Source organism: Schistocerca americana, chromosome 4 (assembly GCF_021461395.2).
Source record: "Schistocerca americana isolate TAMUIC-IGC-003095 chromosome 4, iqSchAmer2.1, whole genome shotgun sequence".
NCBI lineage: Eukaryota > Metazoa > Arthropoda > Insecta > Orthoptera > Acrididae > Schistocerca > Schistocerca americana.
Window position 1 is genome coordinate 139,206,820 of NC_060122.1, and position 20,008 is coordinate 139,226,827.

Consider the following 20,008-nt stretch of genomic DNA (forward strand, 5'->3'; position numbering starts at 1 on the left):
AGCAGTTTCATTAGCATAGGTTACATTCACTTTTACAGATAAAAAAACCAAAACAGGCATTTCTGAGCATTACAATGAAAACTTGCATTTCTAGACCTATGGGAACATATACATCTATAAAAAAGGAAGCCATTCTTGTGATTTCAATAACTGTCATAAGTCTGATAAGAAGCAATAGAGTAAAATGGTACTCAGTGATAAACAACATACAAGTTTCCAGAATGAGATTTTCACTCTGCAGCGGAGTGTGCGCTGATATGAAACTTCCTGGCAGATTAAAACTGTGTGCCCGACCGAGACTCGAACTCGGGACCTTTGCCTTTCGCGGGCAAGTGCTCTACCAACTGAGCTACCGAAGCACGACTCACGCCCGGTACTCACAGCTTTACTTCTGCCAGAACCAGGTTCGCAGGAGAGCTTCTGTAAAGTTTGGAAGGTAGGAGACGAGGTACTGGCAGAAGTAAAGCTGTGAGTACCGGGCGCGAGTCGTGCTTCGGTAGCTCAGTTGGTAGAGCACTTGCCCGCGAAAGGCAAAGGTCCCGAGTTCGAGTCTCGGTCGGGCACACAGTTTTAATCTGCCAGGAAGTTTCAACATACAAGTTTCCTACCACACTCAATGCAAAATGAGATATGCATTAGTCAAAATAGCAAAATCCTAGCAGGAAACAGTTTTGCTTGGATGAGGAATGTGCAAGTTTCAAATGAAAGGAGACTTTTCTCTCAAATTTAAGGTACATAATTCCCATTTCTCATAATAAGGTACATGATTTCCATTTATCATAATCTGAAGTTTTGCCTTCCAGCACCACAATGTACAAAAAAATCAATATTAACAAACATGGTCCCTAATACAATAATCAAGTACTTATAATTGAGCACTGAAATACAGAAAAAATGTCTTTGTCAGTTCTTTTGCAGAAGTCTTGACTTATTTCTGCTTACAGAAAAATAAAAAAATAAAAAATTCATCTATGGTCAAATTACAATAAATGCAGTTTTCTATCTGGAGAAATATCAGCCTCTTGACAATCATACTGATAGTAAATCTGTATGTTTCTCTTTTGGTTCCACTTCATCTAAAGATGGTACAATGGTTGCACAAACGAGACCTATCACTGCGACTCCAGACACAGTCTGCCAGTCGGGACTATGACGTCCAAATACAGGCAATGCTAACAAGCAGGCAACCATACGTGCCACAGCATTAGCCTGTGGAGCGGCCCTTGTCTGTGGAGCCCATAGCTGCAGACATGTTCCCAGCACTCCGCTGCACAGACAACCAATATAGAATCTTATCTGCCGCCTGTGGCGGAAGTGCAACACGGAGAATGCCTCCTCCAAGTAAAAGCTTGCAGGGGCCAACACGACAACACTGAAATACACAAATACAATATATTCATTATCTGTTCATCATTGAAGTTCCAAATTAACAACAGTATGCTTATAAGAGTACAATAAAAATTAATGTACGGACATAAAACCATGCCCTATGACTACAATGACAGCTGTACTCTGCTGCTGTATATCCAGTGTTTAAGCCACATGAGTATGGCATGTGCAACAGAATGTTTAAACACAATGTTGCAGTATTTATCCAGAGTTAAGTACACAAAATTATATAGTAGAAAATTTTCCTACAGGAAGATCGACATGGAGTGATACAAGCCACAAATCCCATTATTTCAAGATTTACAGTGCTAGTATCCTTATTGTGGAAAGTTACCATTTGTCTTCCTAGCCCTGAAAAGCCTGAGGCATGACGACAAGAGACGCCAACTTCCAGACATTTTGTGAACAGGGAAGTGTAACATCTGCAAGCAGTACACCCTCACGGCATGCAGGTGTGTGTGTGTGGGGGGGGGGGGGGGGGGGGGGGCGCACACACTTGTAAAGGTGTAAAGGAATTTCTAGAAATAACATGCTTGTAATTTATTGTGTGATTCAATACCTAACAGCTACTAAATTCCACAAGACTTGACGATTAACTCTCAAGAGCTCATTTGACTTTCATTCTTTATGCAGTGTGAAGACTAGTCACAAAATCTTTGGCCCACCATGCACATTGCTTCCAACATTGACAGCTAAGACAAAACATATAAGTTTCATAATCTCTTTCAAATAAAAACTATTCTGAAGTATCACACTAGTTCCTCTTGTGCTAAAAACTGTTGCTCTCCTATTCCCTATACTACATAAACAGTTAATGTAAGTCTTCAAATCGATATCGGCTGCCATTCAGTTAGCCGTACTTTCAAATACACGGGTTGTCCAGTTACACCACCTGATTCCTACAGCTGCCATCATGGCATGAGGGTGCTGCCATGAACAATTACGCCAATGCTGCCAATGAGATGCAAGCATCCCCTCTCTGAATATCCAGCAGCAGATGTACTTAAATTTACACATTTATGCACTGACCCCATTTTGTATGTCTGTTATTTACAGACTTTGATAGTGGCCAGGCATCTTCTGAATAGACATTCTATTGATGAGTGACAGATTTATAAATATCTTGTATTCATATATATTTCTACATTCAGATATACTGTTAGCAACTGATGTTGCAAATACAGCAACAAAGTTATGTATTATTTTTACTAGTTAATAGTGTAGAATAAATTAATATCAGAATTCTCTGTTCATAAACAGCATCTGTTCCTCACTCTTGTATCCAATAAGGAATCCAACAGCATGCAAGGGAAGACACAAAATCTCTGGCCAGTTCCATTTCCTGTTGTTGCTGAGACACAGTAGGTACATTGAACTTGCAGTTCTTAGTCATCTACCACAACTACAGTGATCATCAGTCCTCCAGCCGAGAGTGTGTACAAAAGAATAGGTTAATGGCATTCTTAATATACCAGGCAAGTCATAGCATATGAAAATCCTTGAGATATTTACCATCTGGTACCAGACACACTGACCACAGGCTGCAATTGAAGCAGTTCTCTAATAAAATCCCTGCCTGCACAATAATTTTTTTCCCATGTACGACCTCACTTTCAAAACTTCCCTGTTCTATAAATTGATGTTCCACTGTTGGGAGAATTGCACATGTACACTGCCATTTCATTAATACTACACTGGTTCAACTTTAATACTCTTCTATACCAGCATCTCAGGTTACCTGTTACATGTCACAATCTGGTTCAGTTCATACCATAATTGTATTATAACAAATCACAAAGTACTGAGTATTAACTGCAAGACATTTAGATAATTTTGGAGATTAATGTGCTCTTATACACAGAAACGAAACAAACACACACAAATCAAATCAACTAACCACTGAAGCTGCTAGAGTAACATGATTTTATCACAGATTATGCAATACATCTACCCTCTTGGCTAAACTTGGTACAGGAAATTTAAGTATTTTCCCTGCCTTTCTGTTAAAATCAGGGATTAGCTATTGGAAACTCAGGTTTCTCACATTGTGCTTTGGTAACAGTTATTTATTACTACAGGTTTAAATGATCACTTCCATTACTAATGTTAGGCTATACACTTTGGAACTCAAATCATGACGATGCAGGATTAGCTTGTCCATGATCTTCTGAGTCCTGCTGTGCAGTATGAGATCTGTATCAGATAGGATTAAAGTGCCTGTCATTCAGCTGAGACCTCAATCATCCCAATAAGCCTCACAAATCTTTGTGTAACTGATACCATGAATTTAACAGTTTAGTGCCCATAGTAAAATTGTATGAGACAAGTGCAGATAAAAGTTATACAATAATTATATTCTAACTACAGTAAAGAAAAAAAACTACAAAAATGCCTTAAACTTACTCTCACACACACACACACACACACACACACACACACACACACCACCCTCCCTCTCATTACAACGTAAAATTCAGTTAGTTAAAACGTGGTATATGGTGTTTTGCAAACCACAGACATTATAGACAAGAAAGAAGAGGGGGGGGGGGGGGGGGGGCACAGGAGATGACCTCTCACCAGAGTTTTATGGCATTATTAGGGATCAATGCCCACTATAGACGCACCAGACTGACCGGTCTGAGCTCTGTGTTAAATGGAGGGTGAATCTTGAAGAAACAACTGGGGAACAATACTGAACAACCAAGGCAGTCCTCTGTTTTGAACCATCAGTGTACACTGCTTTAAAACAATGGCGTCTTTCTAAAATGTTACAAAACACAGATTTAAATGTTAAATCTGGAGTGCAACCTTTCTTAAAGTTTGTCATGTCTAAAATAGTTCTTGGTCTCTTTAAGAGCCAAGGTGGAGATCTGCCCCAACTGTGGTATAAAGCTTTAAAATCTCTAAAAGGCAATGTTTGACAATAAATATCCCAGTCTACTAATGAACAAGATAACTTTACTTTTCCTTGTCTGTAAGTGGTCACTTCCTTGTTTGAGAGGAGGAGAATGAGATACCCAGACAAACACATTTGACCTTCCAGAAAGTATAAAACAGTTGCTTCATAGGAAAAAACAAAATATATGAAACGGAAACAGAATTTTTGTATATGTGGAAAATTTAATGCTAGCCCTTGATTAGGAAAGCAAGAAATAATAATAAGTTACAATTTTGGATTGAATTTCCTGAGTACTTATTCACAGGAACAATACAGTGCACAGAAAAATAATTTAGAAAAACAGGAAAGAGCCTAAACTGGAATGATATCATTAGTCCTGATCATTATTGTCTAGGATCATGTCTCCCATGTACAAGGAATTCATATCCTTTTCATACATATTTTTACAGACATTACTTATATATCATTATGTTGTTTTCCTAAAATTATATTTCATAATACTCTATAGAACTGACTATATACAGGGTATTTATAAATGAATATCGGGGTTTTAACACTTTGCAATATTTATTACATTAAACTTACAATTATAAATGGTGTGTCAAATGAAAGGGCAACTCAAACAGTTTTACCAACAACCTTATAAATGTTCAATGTGAGCACCATTTGTCACTGGGCACACATCAAGTCTATAGCCCAAGCACTGGATAGGTCGCACGGGGCCCAATGACAGGGCTTGCTTTGCATGGCCTTCACGTTCACCCGACCTAATGCCATGCGATTTTTTCCTTTGGGGCTTCATCAAGGATCATGTGTAAGTGCCTCTGCTACCAGCAGACCTACCTGAATTAAGAAACTGGATTGAATCAGCTGTTGCTAGAATCACTGAAGACACACTTATCAATGTTTGGGAAGAACTCGCCTATAGACTTGATGTATGCCATGTGACAAATGGTGCTCACATTGAACATAATAAATATTATAAAGCGCTAAAACCCCGATATTCATTTATAAACACCCTGTATATAAAGGTTAAAGCAGTGACATAAATAAACTCACCTAAAAATGTTGCTATAATACAGCTTATCTGTCTCTGTGTAGTGACTGTCAGTTATCCTGCCATGCAGAATTTGAGCTGTTATGAAAACAACATGTGCCAACAGCCAGGTGTATCCCGAATCTGCAAACTGTCCAGGTATGATTTTGAATACTGCAATAAAATGGAACAAACTGTTGACGACAACAAATTGAAATTAATATTTAATAGTATATATCAGCAATAAAATTGTTACACAGTCATTTGAAGTTCTGTTTCTTTGACATAAATCCATTTTTGTGTTAATTTCTTTTACCACAAGTTAAGAAATTAACTTTCCTACAGATTATATCTTCCTCTTTAAATGTTTAACTAAGAAATAAGAGAAAATCATAAAAACAACTATTCTGAGCCATGTAAGCATTTCACTTAAATTGACAGAAGATGATGCAAAACAGTCTTCCACAATCTCTATCATCAATTCAGCAATCCACTGCTGTGTTTGTGTGTGGGGGAAGGGGGGCAGGAGGTGCTACTACTTTAATTTCAGCATTCAGTACTTTCATGTTGCCCTGCTTGTCCACCTACCCATTTATTTGTTCTATTTTTATTTCTTTGATTGCTATTAATAATTACTGATAAGTAAGTCTCGGCTGTCAATTTCTTTTTTTCTCTTTCATTACAAGTTATGTCTCACAATTACTACAAGTCAAAACAGACATAACTAGCTAAAGACAAACCTTGTTTTTAAGAACTGTGTAGCACACCAAAGACACACTAAGTGGTTTTTTACTCTTCTATTTATTTATTTTTTATATCTGGTTGGTTTTTTTTTTTTTTTTTTTTTTTTTTTTTTTTTTTTTTTCTGTGGTCCCAGCTGCAAGAACAGGTCCATCTGGTCCGTCTATTGACTTTGTTCTCTTCTATGTGATGGTTTTATACATTTGTGGCTTAATATAACTGATTTTCAGGGATGCTTTCAAATTGCTTTACTAAGTTTATCTGCACTATAAGCAAGCACACATACACAGGCCTACACCCCTGAATTAACTGTGTGTATTTTACTATCGCTCAGAAAAGGATCATTCCGAAAGCTATTACTTTTTTTAAAAAATTTTTAAAGCAGAAAACTGCACTTGCCAAGTAAAGATCCTAGCTGCTTAGCTATCTCTACACAGTTTGAAATGTTTCTGGAGGTCTTGGAAGCAATCAGCAAATTTTCGACTGTGATGTTTGTAAGCTCATTTGTTACAGCTTGTTAGATGTCTGTGATATCTTGATGAAGCTTTCCTTTCAGTCCACTTTTCACTCGCAAAACAAGGAAAAAAATTGTAAGACAAGAGGTTGGGCAAATATGGCAGATGAGAGATGGCAACAACAAAATGTCTGGCCAGATAATTGGTAATAGATAAAGCAGTGTGGGGGTCTTGAATTGTCATGCACTAAGAACTAGTACGGAGAATGCCAAAAACTTGGGTGGTGATGCTGAATTGCTTGTCACAAACATTTCAAGACTTCAATGTAAAGAGTTCGATTCACTGTTTGAGCTGGAGGAACATACTTATGGTGAACTAATCCTTTACTAGCAAAGAATCTGATCAACATTGCCTTTGCTCTCGAAGGTTGTTGTTAGACTTTTTTTGAGGCTGGTGATACAGGACTCTGCATTCAGCACTTTTGACGCTTCATGTGAGGGGATACTAGTAACACCAACTTTCATCCCCAGCAACAATCTTTGGAAAAACTATGGATCATGTCTAGCTCTATCCTAAAGTTTAGCAAAAATTCTTTGTCTTTCCTCTTTCTGTTCATCTGTTAGTATTCAAGGGATGAGTTCTGGACTAATTTTCCATTTCCCTAAATCTTAGCGTAAAATCTTATGACACAAATGATGAATCAAATTAAGTTCTTCTGATACTGCATGCACAATTACATGATGGTCTTCTTGCAATAACTGCTTTACATGCTCCACATTTGCATCGGTATGTGCTGTAGATGGGTGGCCAGCTCTGGAGTCATCTTGCACTAAATCTCTCCTTTCATGAAACTTTTGTGCTACTCAAAAACACAACTTCTTGAAAGTGCCTCACCTGCATATGCTTGCTTAATCATTGTCCACATTTCATTAGGCATTTTACCAAGCTTTAACGCAGAACTTAATGTTCACTTCTTGCTCACAATCAGCATCAATTGTGTCACTGTGACTAACGCATCAAGAACCCAAACAACATGTTACTAAGCACAGCCCTGCCACACAGTGAGTTTGTGCGGAAACATGGCCAAGGTCATTTCAAGCATGCAAACATACCAGGTAACATAAAAACATTTGTTCCTTTTTAGTATTGAAAACTCAGAAAAAAGCCTGTCATGGAACTTTTCTGACAAAGAGAGTCAAATAAATGAATGCCATGTCTCAAGGGCCATTTGCACAGATTATGTTGAAACTGACTCAAAAACTACTCCAGCTTTTATGAATATTAAGTAAAAATTTAAACATTTCTACTGAAATATCATCAATTCTACATACCTTGCCTTTCTACAAACTGCAACTCATTTTATACACCTCACCTAGACATCACTTCCTGACAGTCACTACTTTCATTACAAACTAATTGCTTCGGATTCATCTCAAACTACCCAAACATTTACAGAAGTCATCAAATGCTTCTAACAATTTTCCCTCCACCATAAGTTACTGTGCCATTTTTCTGAAATGTCATTTCTACCCACCATAAGTTATGGGGTTGTTTCCTTCATACTCCTTTTGTTTACACTTTTTTCTCTTATCAGACTGTAACTGTACCTTCAGACATCCTTTCAACACCATTTCCAAGTATTTCTATTAACTCAGCCTATTCTATACGGTGTCTCAAAAGAAAGTTTATATCTGATGTGTCAAAACAAAATAGAGGCTGAAGTCTGTCCACAAAATCTTCATGTATTTTTGAAATTTACAGTTTAGGAATTTTGTCCTCAAACATAATGTCATTTAAATGGAATCCTGCAAGCCTATGGCACTCATTTAAATGATGAACAAAATTTTGCATGGCGGCTTCACTGCGGATATTTTCTTTCAGTTGCTCCAAAGAAGTTGGATTATTGAAATGCACTTTAGATTTGACATATCCCCATAACAAAAAACTGATGGGGCTCAAATCTGGAATGTGAGGGACCAGTTTGTGTCACTCCTCCAGAAGATCAGTTTGCCAGGGGAAATTCCACGAACCTGTAGTATAGACACATTTGACAAGTGTGCTCTGGCTCCATCTTGCTGAAACCATATTCTTTGGTTTTAGCCGACAAAGTTTTACAATTCAGGCACCAAAAAGTCATTTAAATCATCACATAATGTTCTGAATTCACTGTAACTACACGACCACTCTTGTTGTCGAAAAAGACTGTCCCAATTACTCCTTGAGCTGACATCGCAGCCCATACACTAACTTTTGGTGAATGAAGGGGTTCCTCATGCTTCTGTTTAGAATTCATTGCACTCCAGTAATGGCAGTTTTGCTTATTGACATGACTGTTCAGCTGAAAATGAGTCTCATCAGAAAATGAAATGTCGTTAAATGAATGACACTCAGTCACATCGTTAATGAACTGAAGTCTATATGTCTGGCTACCTGAAGCTTTAATTCTTGCATCAACTGGATATTGTAAAGATGCAGTTTAAGGTCTTTTTGCAGAATTTGGTGTTTTTATGATCTATGCACATTTAAAGAACCTGCACAGATGAAAATGGGGAAGTTAGGATTTTCATGAACAGATCAATTTTCACTCTCCATGGATTTGGTCGCTCTTGATAACCTTGGTCACCCAATTTTCAGTTTTGGTCAGTGTTGAATTAGTCTCCTCAAACGTTTTTAACCATTTCCAAATAAGGGGAACACTTGGAACATCATTTACAGTCTGCAATCCACAATTACTGCAAAATTTCCTCCATGCTAGTCACAAAATCACCATTTTTATAAAATTCTCGTACTCAGAATATGCAGTCTGCCCCTGAGAAGCACTCCACATTTATTAATTCCTAAAGGCCAAGCAAACAATGAATGTACATCCAACTCTGCTCCAATTTGCTATGCATGCACAGAGAGCTCTTCAATTACAAACTTTCTTTTGAGACACCCTGTATATTTTTCTTTATTGTTTGCTCATAATTCTCAGTTTTTCACAGTTTCCTCTTTCTGTCTAAGATGCTTTTCTTTTTCCTTCTTCATACAGTATTTGCAACATTTTTTGATATTTTTTAAATAACTTTGTTAAACAATTATCCTCTTCATTTATGTCCACATAATCTTAATTTTCCAAGATGCTGAACTTGTTGCTGAATTTGATATAGTGTACTTCACTATTAAGTGAATTCTCTTAATCAACATTTCTGATTCTCTGCTTCTTTTGATTTTTGTGTCAATTTTTACTTTTGGTCTTAAAAGGTTATGATCAGTTGAAAATCTAAAATGGTTTCAGCCTACAATATCCTGCTCAATTTCTTCATTGTCTGATAAATATAATCAGTTACAGTCATCCGGCACGCTATTTTGTCATTTTTTCACTACTCTCTATGTAACCTTACAACATACAACATTTGGTTTAACTTATTTTCCAAATCCACTAACCTATCACTCCTTCATAAAATTCTGTGATGTACTGTCTCTTGAATAAAAAAAAAAGTTTAAGTAGTTGGATTTTTAAAATCCAAATCATTGTTTTGTGTAATTGTTTGTTACATTATCTAAAGTACATTAAGGTCTGACTGAATCACAACACACTTAATAAGTACTTCATCTCCTTCCACTGACAATAAAAAATTTGCCACGGTGCTCACAAACTGCTGTTTTATTCAGCAGTGAAGCAATAAATAATATAAAATGTACGAATCCAACTGTCTACTTTTACAATCTAAACTAACAAATAATGACTCATCTTCCACAATTCATTCAAAGCACTAGTCTCACCTACACAGCAGTGTTTACGACCATACATAGGCAAACCTTTGATACAGTGACAACAGAAATCCTGATGCTCGTACTGCTACAGAGGACAAATCCCATGGGCACCCAGTCACGGTGAGCTCGCTACCAACAAATATACTGCTGTCTCAATACTGATCATCCTAACAATGACTGTCAGTCATATAGCTATTGTGTGTGTGTGTGTGTGTGTGTGTGTGTGTAATTATTTAATTAGCTGAGGTAACAAGAGAATGCTCTCTCTTCATCGTGGTGACTATCAGAAATTAAACTGCTCATAACTGAATACACATCAAGAAATGGATAGATATTATGGGGTGAAAAAGTGGCTTAACTCGGAACTGGGAGGAGAATCCTTAAGGGGAGCTGGAACAATGAAAATGACAAAATTAGTGTTTTTTGTTTTCTTTTTCATTATAAAATTATTTGGAGTTTTCTGAATAAAACAAATCAAGTTTCACCCTTCTAAGTGAATTCTATGTGTGTTATTTATCGCTGCAAAGTTGACGTGCCGCGTATAACGGTTGTAGTGACTTGGTGTGTCACCTCCGACAGCGCCGCTCACTGGCTGTAAAAATGTGCACCATTCCAGCAATAGAATGTTTAAGAAAAGGCACAATGAGTGGAAGAAGAAATCTTTTGTTGTCTCGAAGGGAGATGCTGCTGAGACTGCTTCACCAACTACTCCAAATGAATGTGATAGAACTTCTTCCAGCAAGAAAGTTTGTGACAACAAAGAAAAATTTGAGAACTATGAAAGTGACAGTAATGATGTGAATGAAATAATTAACATTTCCTTGCTCTCTAATATTTTGAAACATAACGTATTATGCCAAGTTTGCAAAGAAAGATGACTGGAATTGAAAATAACTTCACACATTGGTTTGGCATGTAAAATGTTATTGAAGTGTAACAAATGTGCTGCAGAAGTTCATCTTCTAATTCTAACAGTATTCCTCTTATTGGTAATAATGGAAAGAAGGTGCATGACATAAATGTTAGGCTAGTGTACGGCTTGTGTTGCATTGGCAAGGGCAGTGTGCAGGGACAATGCTATGTGGAATTATGAACTTGCCAAAATCACCAACCAAGTTTGGATTTTATAATAAATTGGTGGGATCTTCTGCTGAAGATATTGCTCAAGCAACAATGAAGAAAGCAGTTGAAGAAGCTGTGACAGATAATGGGAATTGTAGAGATTTAACTGTTGCTTTAGATGGATCATGGCAATGTGGAGGTCATAAATCTCTAAATAGAGTTGTGGCAGCTACCAGTGGAGACAGTTGCAAAGTAATTGATGTTGCTATTCTCTCAAAACATTGTAGATGTAAGGGCAACACCAAGGACAAACATAGTGAAAATTGTGAAGCAAATTTTCACGGTATGATTGGAGCAATGGAAGTAGAGGGAGTGAAAGTAGTTCTTTCCAGATCACAGGAATGGTATAATGTATGATACACTAACTATCTAGGAGATGGTGATTCTAAGGGATATAAAGCTGTAGAGGAACTCAAACTTATGGCAATGAAATTCACATTAAAAAACAGGAGTGCACTTGACATGTGCAGAAGTGCATAGGGGCTCACTTGTGCAAACTCAAGTAGACATTAGGATCCCAGAAGCTTAGTGATGGTAAGACCCTTGGAGGAAGAGAAAGATTGACAGATGAAGCAATTGATAGATTGCAGAGGTATTATGGGTGTGCAATTAGGCAAAATACAAGAAGCATTGAGCATATGAGGAGAGCAGTATGGGCGTTATTTTTTTATACTGCATCAACAAATGACCACCCACAACATGCACTGTGCCCCACAAGTGATGACTCATGGTGTAAGTACCAATCAGGAAAGGAATATGCCCATGAAAACAGTTTGCCAAATGCTGTAATTAATGTAACTAAGCCCATATTCAGAAATTTATCACAGCCAAGTTTATTGGAAAAGTGTTTACATGGGAAACACAAAATCCAAATGAAAGTGTAAATAATTTAATTTGGATTAGGATTCCCAAAAGACTACTTGTACAGATAAAAATGTTGCATTTTGGAGTGTATGATGCAGTGACAACATACAATGAAGGAAACATTATCAAATATGATGTGCTGAAATGTTTAGGTTTCCAACCAGGACACAACACCATTTCCACAATGCGACTAATTGATGAAGAAAGACTAAGAGGTGCAGGAAGGAGAGACAAAAGCCTACAACATGCAGCAAAAGGGAAGAAAAGACCAGTGAAAATGAAACAACACTGAAAAAAGAAGAGGATGCTGATAATCCATCATATGGGGGCAGGAATGTATTAAAAAACTTTGGAAGCCATTTCCCGTAACTTTAAAATTTTCATCTTTGAGGAACATTTTCTCGAAAACTGCAAACAGTATACCATTTAAATTTATACACAACATTGTTTTCTTCTTTTCCTTCATTTTTATAACAAATTGTAAAAAAATATTGCATAATTCAAGAGTTATAGAAGAAAAAGTGCAAAATTTTAGAGAAAAAATAAGCATCTGTTTAAAAAAATTGTAAAACAAAAACCAATAAATATTTCTTAACATGGCATTATAACTTTGTAGAGAAATATTCACTGAACATGTACTCCAAATTTCAGAGCAATATGTTTAATGGTTTTAGAAAAAATGTTCCTTCTATTTGTTAAAATTAACATGGAGGAGATGGACCATTCCGGCTCCCTCTAATTATACCTCAGAGAGGATTAAGGGAAACAACCAGATTCAATCCCATAGTCCAATCCAGAGACACTCATTATGCATCTGTTAGCCATTGTCTTCATGAATCACTTCATGGAAAACAAATACAAATGGGCTGCTCGCCAATCTGTTCAGCACACAACAAAATAAGGACTGAATATCTGCACCTCCTTAGACTAAATGTATTATGTGCTGCCAATAAAGACTGACTGCGAAATGACAATATCAGCATGAGATTCCCGCTGACCTGCTGGCCTACAATCAGTATGTGAACTGCTCATATTGATTCAGACTTTTAAATTCAGAAACACTCAACTCTGGGCTCAGAAAGCTATCAGCCTAACTTCGCCAATATTTATAATTTTTCATTTGTGTCATGGTACTTTTTGGCCTTCCATGATAGTGTACTAGCGGTAGGGCTCTCAAAAACCTTTCTGCCATAGGCAAAATTAGTATTCTGGTTCACATAAGTGATTACATGGAGGAGTGGACTGAAGGAACTTGGGCAATGGCTTCAAACACATCCAGTTATTTCTATATCCATATTTTACTGCATGAGATAGGGCTAAACTGTGATGCTGATGGTAGCAATGGTGGTGGAGGTGATATATTTGTTTCACTCCATGACACCTTGGTCTTTAGCACTCTTACGATGAGATGTGTGTTGTTAAAAGAAAACAGTATTTTAGACTTGAATTAAAAGGTACGCCAAATCACTCTCTCTCTCTCTCTCTCTCTCTCTCTCTCTCTCTCTCTCACACACACACACACACACACACACACACACACACACACACACACACATTAAAATCCAACCACCAGTCAGTAAAACTTCCGACTAAAAGAGAAATGACACAATGACTGTAAAAAATTATGTAGCAAAATTCATGACTTAAGAAAGGTGAGCCAGCCACTTGAGCACACAAGACCTGCAACCTAATACAAGGGCCAGTAACAAAATTTTAAAGCACGAACCTTACTCGTCTCATCATCTTCTGAAATACAAGGCAGGCCCTAACATAACATCAAAATATGAAATGAATTTCATTAAAATCACACATAGTGAAATACCACAGGTATTAAAATGGTTGGATCCTTTCACAGGAGCTAAAGTCATGCCTAAGGTGCCTATGTCCTACATAAAACTGAGTGAGTGAGATTTTTTCTTTCTTTTTGTGTGATTGGAAGGAGGAATGCCACAGGTAGGTAGCTGCTTTCACAGACCACATATTCTTGCACACTCTATAGTGTGAGCACACACAATCAAACACTGTGCAATACAAGTGCCTACAGAGGTCGCATCACAATGTGGTCAGACAGTGCAGCAAGGTTTGTGCCATGTGCACAACAGCCCCATATAAGTTCGGTGCACTGGCCTCACTTATGTTTAAGCAAAGTTGTTGTATGTCACCTAAAAGACTCTATATTAATGTGTTCTATAATTACGAGACTTTGGACTGCTATATACTTCATTCAGTGTTATTGTGGATCTCTTCATGTGGAAGAAGAACATTGGCGGTGAGTGCAGCATTCTACTCCACGTGTTTCATTTCTGTGGTTCGATATAAAACCCAAACGTTAATGGAAGAAGTTCTTCAATCTCTTGATGAATAACAGTGAGCTCTCACTGTCCAGTGGCAGGCTATCTCCATGGCATTAAGCATTTTGGCAGCCTCAGTGACATCACATTCCACAGCTGTTGACACAACCCCCACTGTTTCTTCCGTATGATGATTCCGTGGAGACTGGGACACACATGAAAAATGCCTTTGGCAACATTTTCAGGCTTTTGGAGTCACCAATCACAACTTTTGTATGGCTTTATTTTTTCCAATAGATTTCTCCTCGTGTTTATCACCTTTTGTATCAGCTAGCTCCTCTTCAGGAACCTGCCAGTCTCTCTTTTGATGAAATATGTCAGTTGCCCTATAATTACCATTGCAAATGTACTCATGTTATTGCTGCTTGCATTGAGTTATACTACTATCAAAAGTGACGGTAAGTCATACAGAGCTTGGGCAGCAGAACTCCATGAGCTTAGTGTAGTCATTCAAGAATTTCTGTGTGAATTCTAGAACCACTCAGCCTTCTACCGTCTCAGACACCTGATATTCTGGATATGAGTGTGGGACGGTAGAATCTTACCAACTGCACGTCACATGTTTGTGTCTGCAGGTTTAAAATCAGTCACAGGAAGAAAGTAGACGTGACGGATGAACGGCATCGACAAGTACCTGTCGGGCAAACCATAGATGTTTTAGTGAGTGTGTAGGGAAGAACCATGGAGTTTATATGCAGCTTTGTGCTTATTGGGTCATTGACTATTGTTATTAAAACAAAGACAGTTGAAAAGGAACTCTTGAAAACTCGACGTAACCTTGCTATAGGTAAGACTTATTTTGTGATTTATGTTAAGAAAAGTTATGGTATCAAAGCCAACTTTCTTTTAACTGTAACTCAATTTGTTTCTGACGTTCGACTGTTACCGGAAGTTATATACTTATGTTGAAAGTGGGGTTTTATTGTGTATGAAAGTCAAATACATCGTTAATTGACGAAAAGGAAAGTTTGTATGTCTACTTATTTCATAAGTAGAAAGAGTCTAAGAATTCCTGTACCTAGCTTTATTCGACAGAGAAGAAGTCAAGAGGGTTTCCAGCAGCCGGCTATCCAGTAAAGAAGATTGGCTGCAAATTCCAAGTAAGTCACCTCGCAAATAACTGGAAAGTGGTTTCGAGGAATAAACTGAAATAACCCAGATTCGCACTCACACTTTAAGTCGGAAACTTTAGATTAGCTGTCACTGCCAGTTTGTTACTGAAGCCTACAAGGGCTCATATGCTGATTCAGTGATTCGTGATGCTCTAACATGCCTGGCTCCTCCTCAGCTAGCATTGGTTAGCTCATGGTAGAAGATGATGAGTAGCAACCATGGCCTCCACGCCGCATGGGGCAGCACCATGCCAATCAGCAGCAGCACCAGCAGTTGGCATCAAAACAGCAGACATGTGCTCATCTCCCAACACAACCTTATTGTTTTGTTTAATACGTACAATGTGCCAACCTGCTGCACCAGACATGAACCTGGATGTAAGCAGTGTTTTCCACGTGATGGAAGCCTCAAACAAACTCTACACTGAAGTATGTGTGGTAGACAATGTTAAATGTGCAAATGTACACAGATGTGACAGTAATGTTAAATTCTTAAATGTATATGGATCTTGGATTACTGGCACTGCCGTCTGTATCTCATCAGTTGGTGAGTTACAACAAACAAATAATACCCATACTGGGACAGTTTTCAACTACCATAGTGTACAAAGCAGTTGTTCAGCCTTTCACCTAACACTACCAACTCTCAAAACTTATTTGGGTTAGATGTCTTTGAAATTTTTGGGTTCTCTATTTCTTATGAAGTGCATCTGGCATCAAGCTCTGTATCAACAACTGAATGTGCTCTGCTGGGATTTTTCCTCCCTGTTCTTGGAAGATTTAGGATGCGCTACCAGTTTTAAGGATCATAAAACAATGAAACTGATGGCATTCTCCCCCTCACCTCCTTTTCTTTTGTGCCTGCCCAGTCCCAACAACTTTATGGGAGAAAGTCAAAGTGGAACTAGATCATCTTACATCTTTGAGTGTTGTCACACCTGTTCTATAGTGAATATTCTACTCTGTTGGTAAATGTCAAAAAACCTAAAGGCTACCTTCAGCTCTATGGTGGTTTTAAAGTGCCTATAAATTCACTGTCTGTTAGTGATACTTATCCCTTACCCCATCCGGAAGATCTCTTATCACAACTATCTGGGGGCCAGTACTTTTGCAAAACAGACTTGTCAGAAGCCTATTTACAACTGCCTCAGGATGACGATTCCAAACATGTCCTCGTAGTGAATACCCTCTTCGGGTTATATCAATCCCAGCACGTGCCATTCAATGTGTTTAGCACCCCTGCCATTTCCCAACGATTTTTGTAACAAATCACGGCCTCTGTGCTGGGGTGCAGGTTTCTCAACAGGCAGAACCTACATGCCTCGTTCACAGGTCTACCGGCCTCTGCTGTAACTTGGGCAAGCCACAATTTTTTTAGTCTTCTACAGTTTATCTCTGTTTTGAAGTCTCACGTGCTGGCATCAAGTATTTACACCAGCATGTCAATGCCATTACAGTCTTGATGCATCCTACCAATGTCAAAGAGTTGTAAGTCTTTCTTGGGAAGATTGTATAGTATCATAAATTTCTTCCTGGTGTAGCCACAAAGGCCCAGCAACTTCATGATCTCCTACGTAAAGTTGTTCCATTTCACTGGTCGTCCACCTGCCAGTGTGCTTTTACCCCATTAAGGTCGAAATTACACTCAGCACCTTGGCAGGTGGTTCCGAAAGCCCTATTGCGTACGCTTCTTTAACATTAAATCAGATGCAACAGAAAAAGAAGCCCTTGCTATTTCTATGTACTCCAAAAATTTCATGTTTTCCTATACAGTTGTAAGTTTCATTTGATTACTGCTCATAAACCTTCAGTTTCTCTTTTCAGTCATTCAGCATCTTTACCAGATAAAGTGGCCCATCATCTGCAATGCTGGGCTCTGTTGTCATGCTGTAAAGATGAGATTCATTTCTGACCCGTAGCACAACACACTAATGTGGATGCTCTTTCTAGTTTGCCAACTGACCCTGATCCAGCATTTGAACAGAAGGAACTGTTGTGTTTCCATTTAGACATCAAAGCCCAAAACACCATGCCTGGTTTTCCCATTACCAGTTCTCAGACTTTGGTGGCTGTTGCAGCTAATTATGCTCTCTACCATCACCTCACAGCTCTCAATGATATTACTGTTGGCTACTGAAGAGCCAGCACCCAGGTTTGTGATCTTATCTGCAGTGTGGCGGGATGTCATTCTCCATCTGGACCACTGGGGTGTTTCTCATACAAAATTGCTGGCCTGCTGCCACGTTTTGGCCAGATATTGACAATGACATGTGCATTGTAACAGCCTGCCTGCAGTGCACCACCCATCAAGATCTCTCTTTCCCTTTGGCCCGCCCCCCAGCACCGCTGAGAGTGTGGTCATGCTGATCTTGTGGGGCTGATCATTCACTCCTTTTGGTTTGAAGTAGCTGATGCTTCTTCAAAATTTCCTTGTGTGGTTTGTTTCCTGTCCACTTCCACAGTGGCTATGGTCACAGCCCTCTCAAAGATTTTTTTTTCTTTAGAAGAACTGCCACATACACGTGTGGCAAACAACGGCCAAAGTTTGTGCCTCAAGATTTCGTAGATTTTTGTACAAAGAGTGCCAACAAGCATGTTATGCCCCTCCATTTCATTCCCAGTCCAATGGAGAGGTGAAATGACTGGTCCATATGTTTAAAACTCAGATGAAAAAAACACTCACTCTTTTCCCAAGGAAGCCTTCGATAGGTTCTTGAGTTCATATAGGTTCACTTCAGTTTGCGACCATAGCCTAGCGGAGCTTCTTCATGGCCGCCGGCCCTGCACACTGCTTCATCTGCTCTGGCCAACACCCAGCCACCCACCAGCATCCGACTCACAGCAATTCTATATGGGCTTTGCAGTCAGGGGTCCACGGATTTGGCTGGCGCCCTAAGTGGGTACCAGTAGTCACCCATCACCGCTAAGGCTGCTGCCTCTGTGTCGTGCGCAACTCTGGTGGCTCGGTGTCATGACACTACAACCAGCAAAGTCCGTAGGCGACCGACCATGCACCACAGGGGCCTCTGCCCCCATGGCCACTTCCACCATCTGTGCCAGCCTCCACAGTGCAATACACACCTCCTCCAGCTCAGAAGCCATCTTTGCTCTGGGTGCTGCCACCACTGGGTGGAGCAATCAGTGCCAGGCCACCTCCATCTCTGCAGGCCCTATTGCTGCCACCATTTTCTCTGCTGCCTCCATCACCGCATGCCTGTCCGGATGTTGACATGGGTACAGCATCACCATCACCAGTACTTCCTTACTGTCTCTCAAGGGGAGTCGGCACCACACATATCCGTACCCGTGCCATTTCAGACCAAATTCTCCTGTTACAGCACGACAGCCACTCCAGCAGTCGTTACTTACCGATGAAGATACGGACAGTTTTCCCCAAAGGGGAAGAAGTGTTGGACCTTAAGTGTGTGTGTGTGTGTGTGTGTAATCAAAAAGTGCATGATGCAAGTGCCTCCACAGCTGGCCTTTGTACTGTTCTCTACCTCATTCAGTGTTAGTGTGGATCTCTTCATACAGAATAAAACTTGGCTGGTGTTACTTCTGATATTGTGTCCATACAACAGTACAACATCCTTCATCCATACAACAGTACAACATCCTTCCTCTCCGGTCACTCTTCCACCCACTAGTAAAGTATTTTTGGGCTCAACAGCAAGCTCACAGCCTGCACAGAAGTGGCACACTTTTCAATTCCGTCATTCCTAAAGGCTTTTATTCCCATGTGCCCTTGTAGCGAGTAGAATGCTATTCCTGTTTATGCTGTTGCAGCAAGACAAGAGCATGCTGTATATTCTTTATAATTTCTCAGTCGGTTCAACATAACTGGAGGGCAATGCATTTTAAAATGTTAGGAGCTTTGAGGGATTCAGTACCCATGTCGTGATATGTGGCACTCATGTAAGCTACCGAATGAAAGTGGTGCCCAGAAACCTCACTGACTCTTTAAATTTGAAAAGGTATCTCTCAATTTAAGGTCCACCACTTAACACCCCCTTTACAAACATTAAGTGTATTGTGTTGGTCAGTTACAACTGGATGTTTGCCTAACTTTTGACATTTCAGTAGCAGTTATGCTTGCTCAGCAAATGATATCTCTCCTGGAAGGATTCCATCCTAGAGGCATTCCATTGACTTCAAATTTACGTAATCGATTCTAATGTTATATGCAGTAAAACGGGGATACTAGAGGGAGTACTAGACGGAATACATTTTGAAACATGGATGTTTTCACTTTGTGGTACTGATTGTTTTGGGAGCTAGTCTGT

General features: G+C 39.1%; 1 protein-coding gene across 3 annotated transcripts in view; it reads right to left on the reverse strand.

Moving 5' to 3' along the window:
• Positions 1-595: 595 nt before the first annotated feature.
• The window catches only part of LOC124613201 (transmembrane protein 241-like), a 66,412-nt gene continuing 46,999 nt past the window's right edge, over positions 596-20,008 (reverse strand). For all 3 annotated transcript variants that reach the window (XM_047141866.1, XM_047141865.1, XM_047141864.1), the window contains exons 4-5: positions 5,348-5,475; positions 596-1,372 (exon numbers count right to left, since the gene is read on the reverse strand). In XM_047141866.1, coding sequence (XP_046997822.1) covers positions 1,030-1,372; positions 5,348-5,475 — 471 coding nt within the window. In that variant the 3' untranslated portion in view covers positions 596-1,029. The remainder of the gene's footprint in view (positions 1,373-5,347; positions 5,476-20,008) is intronic.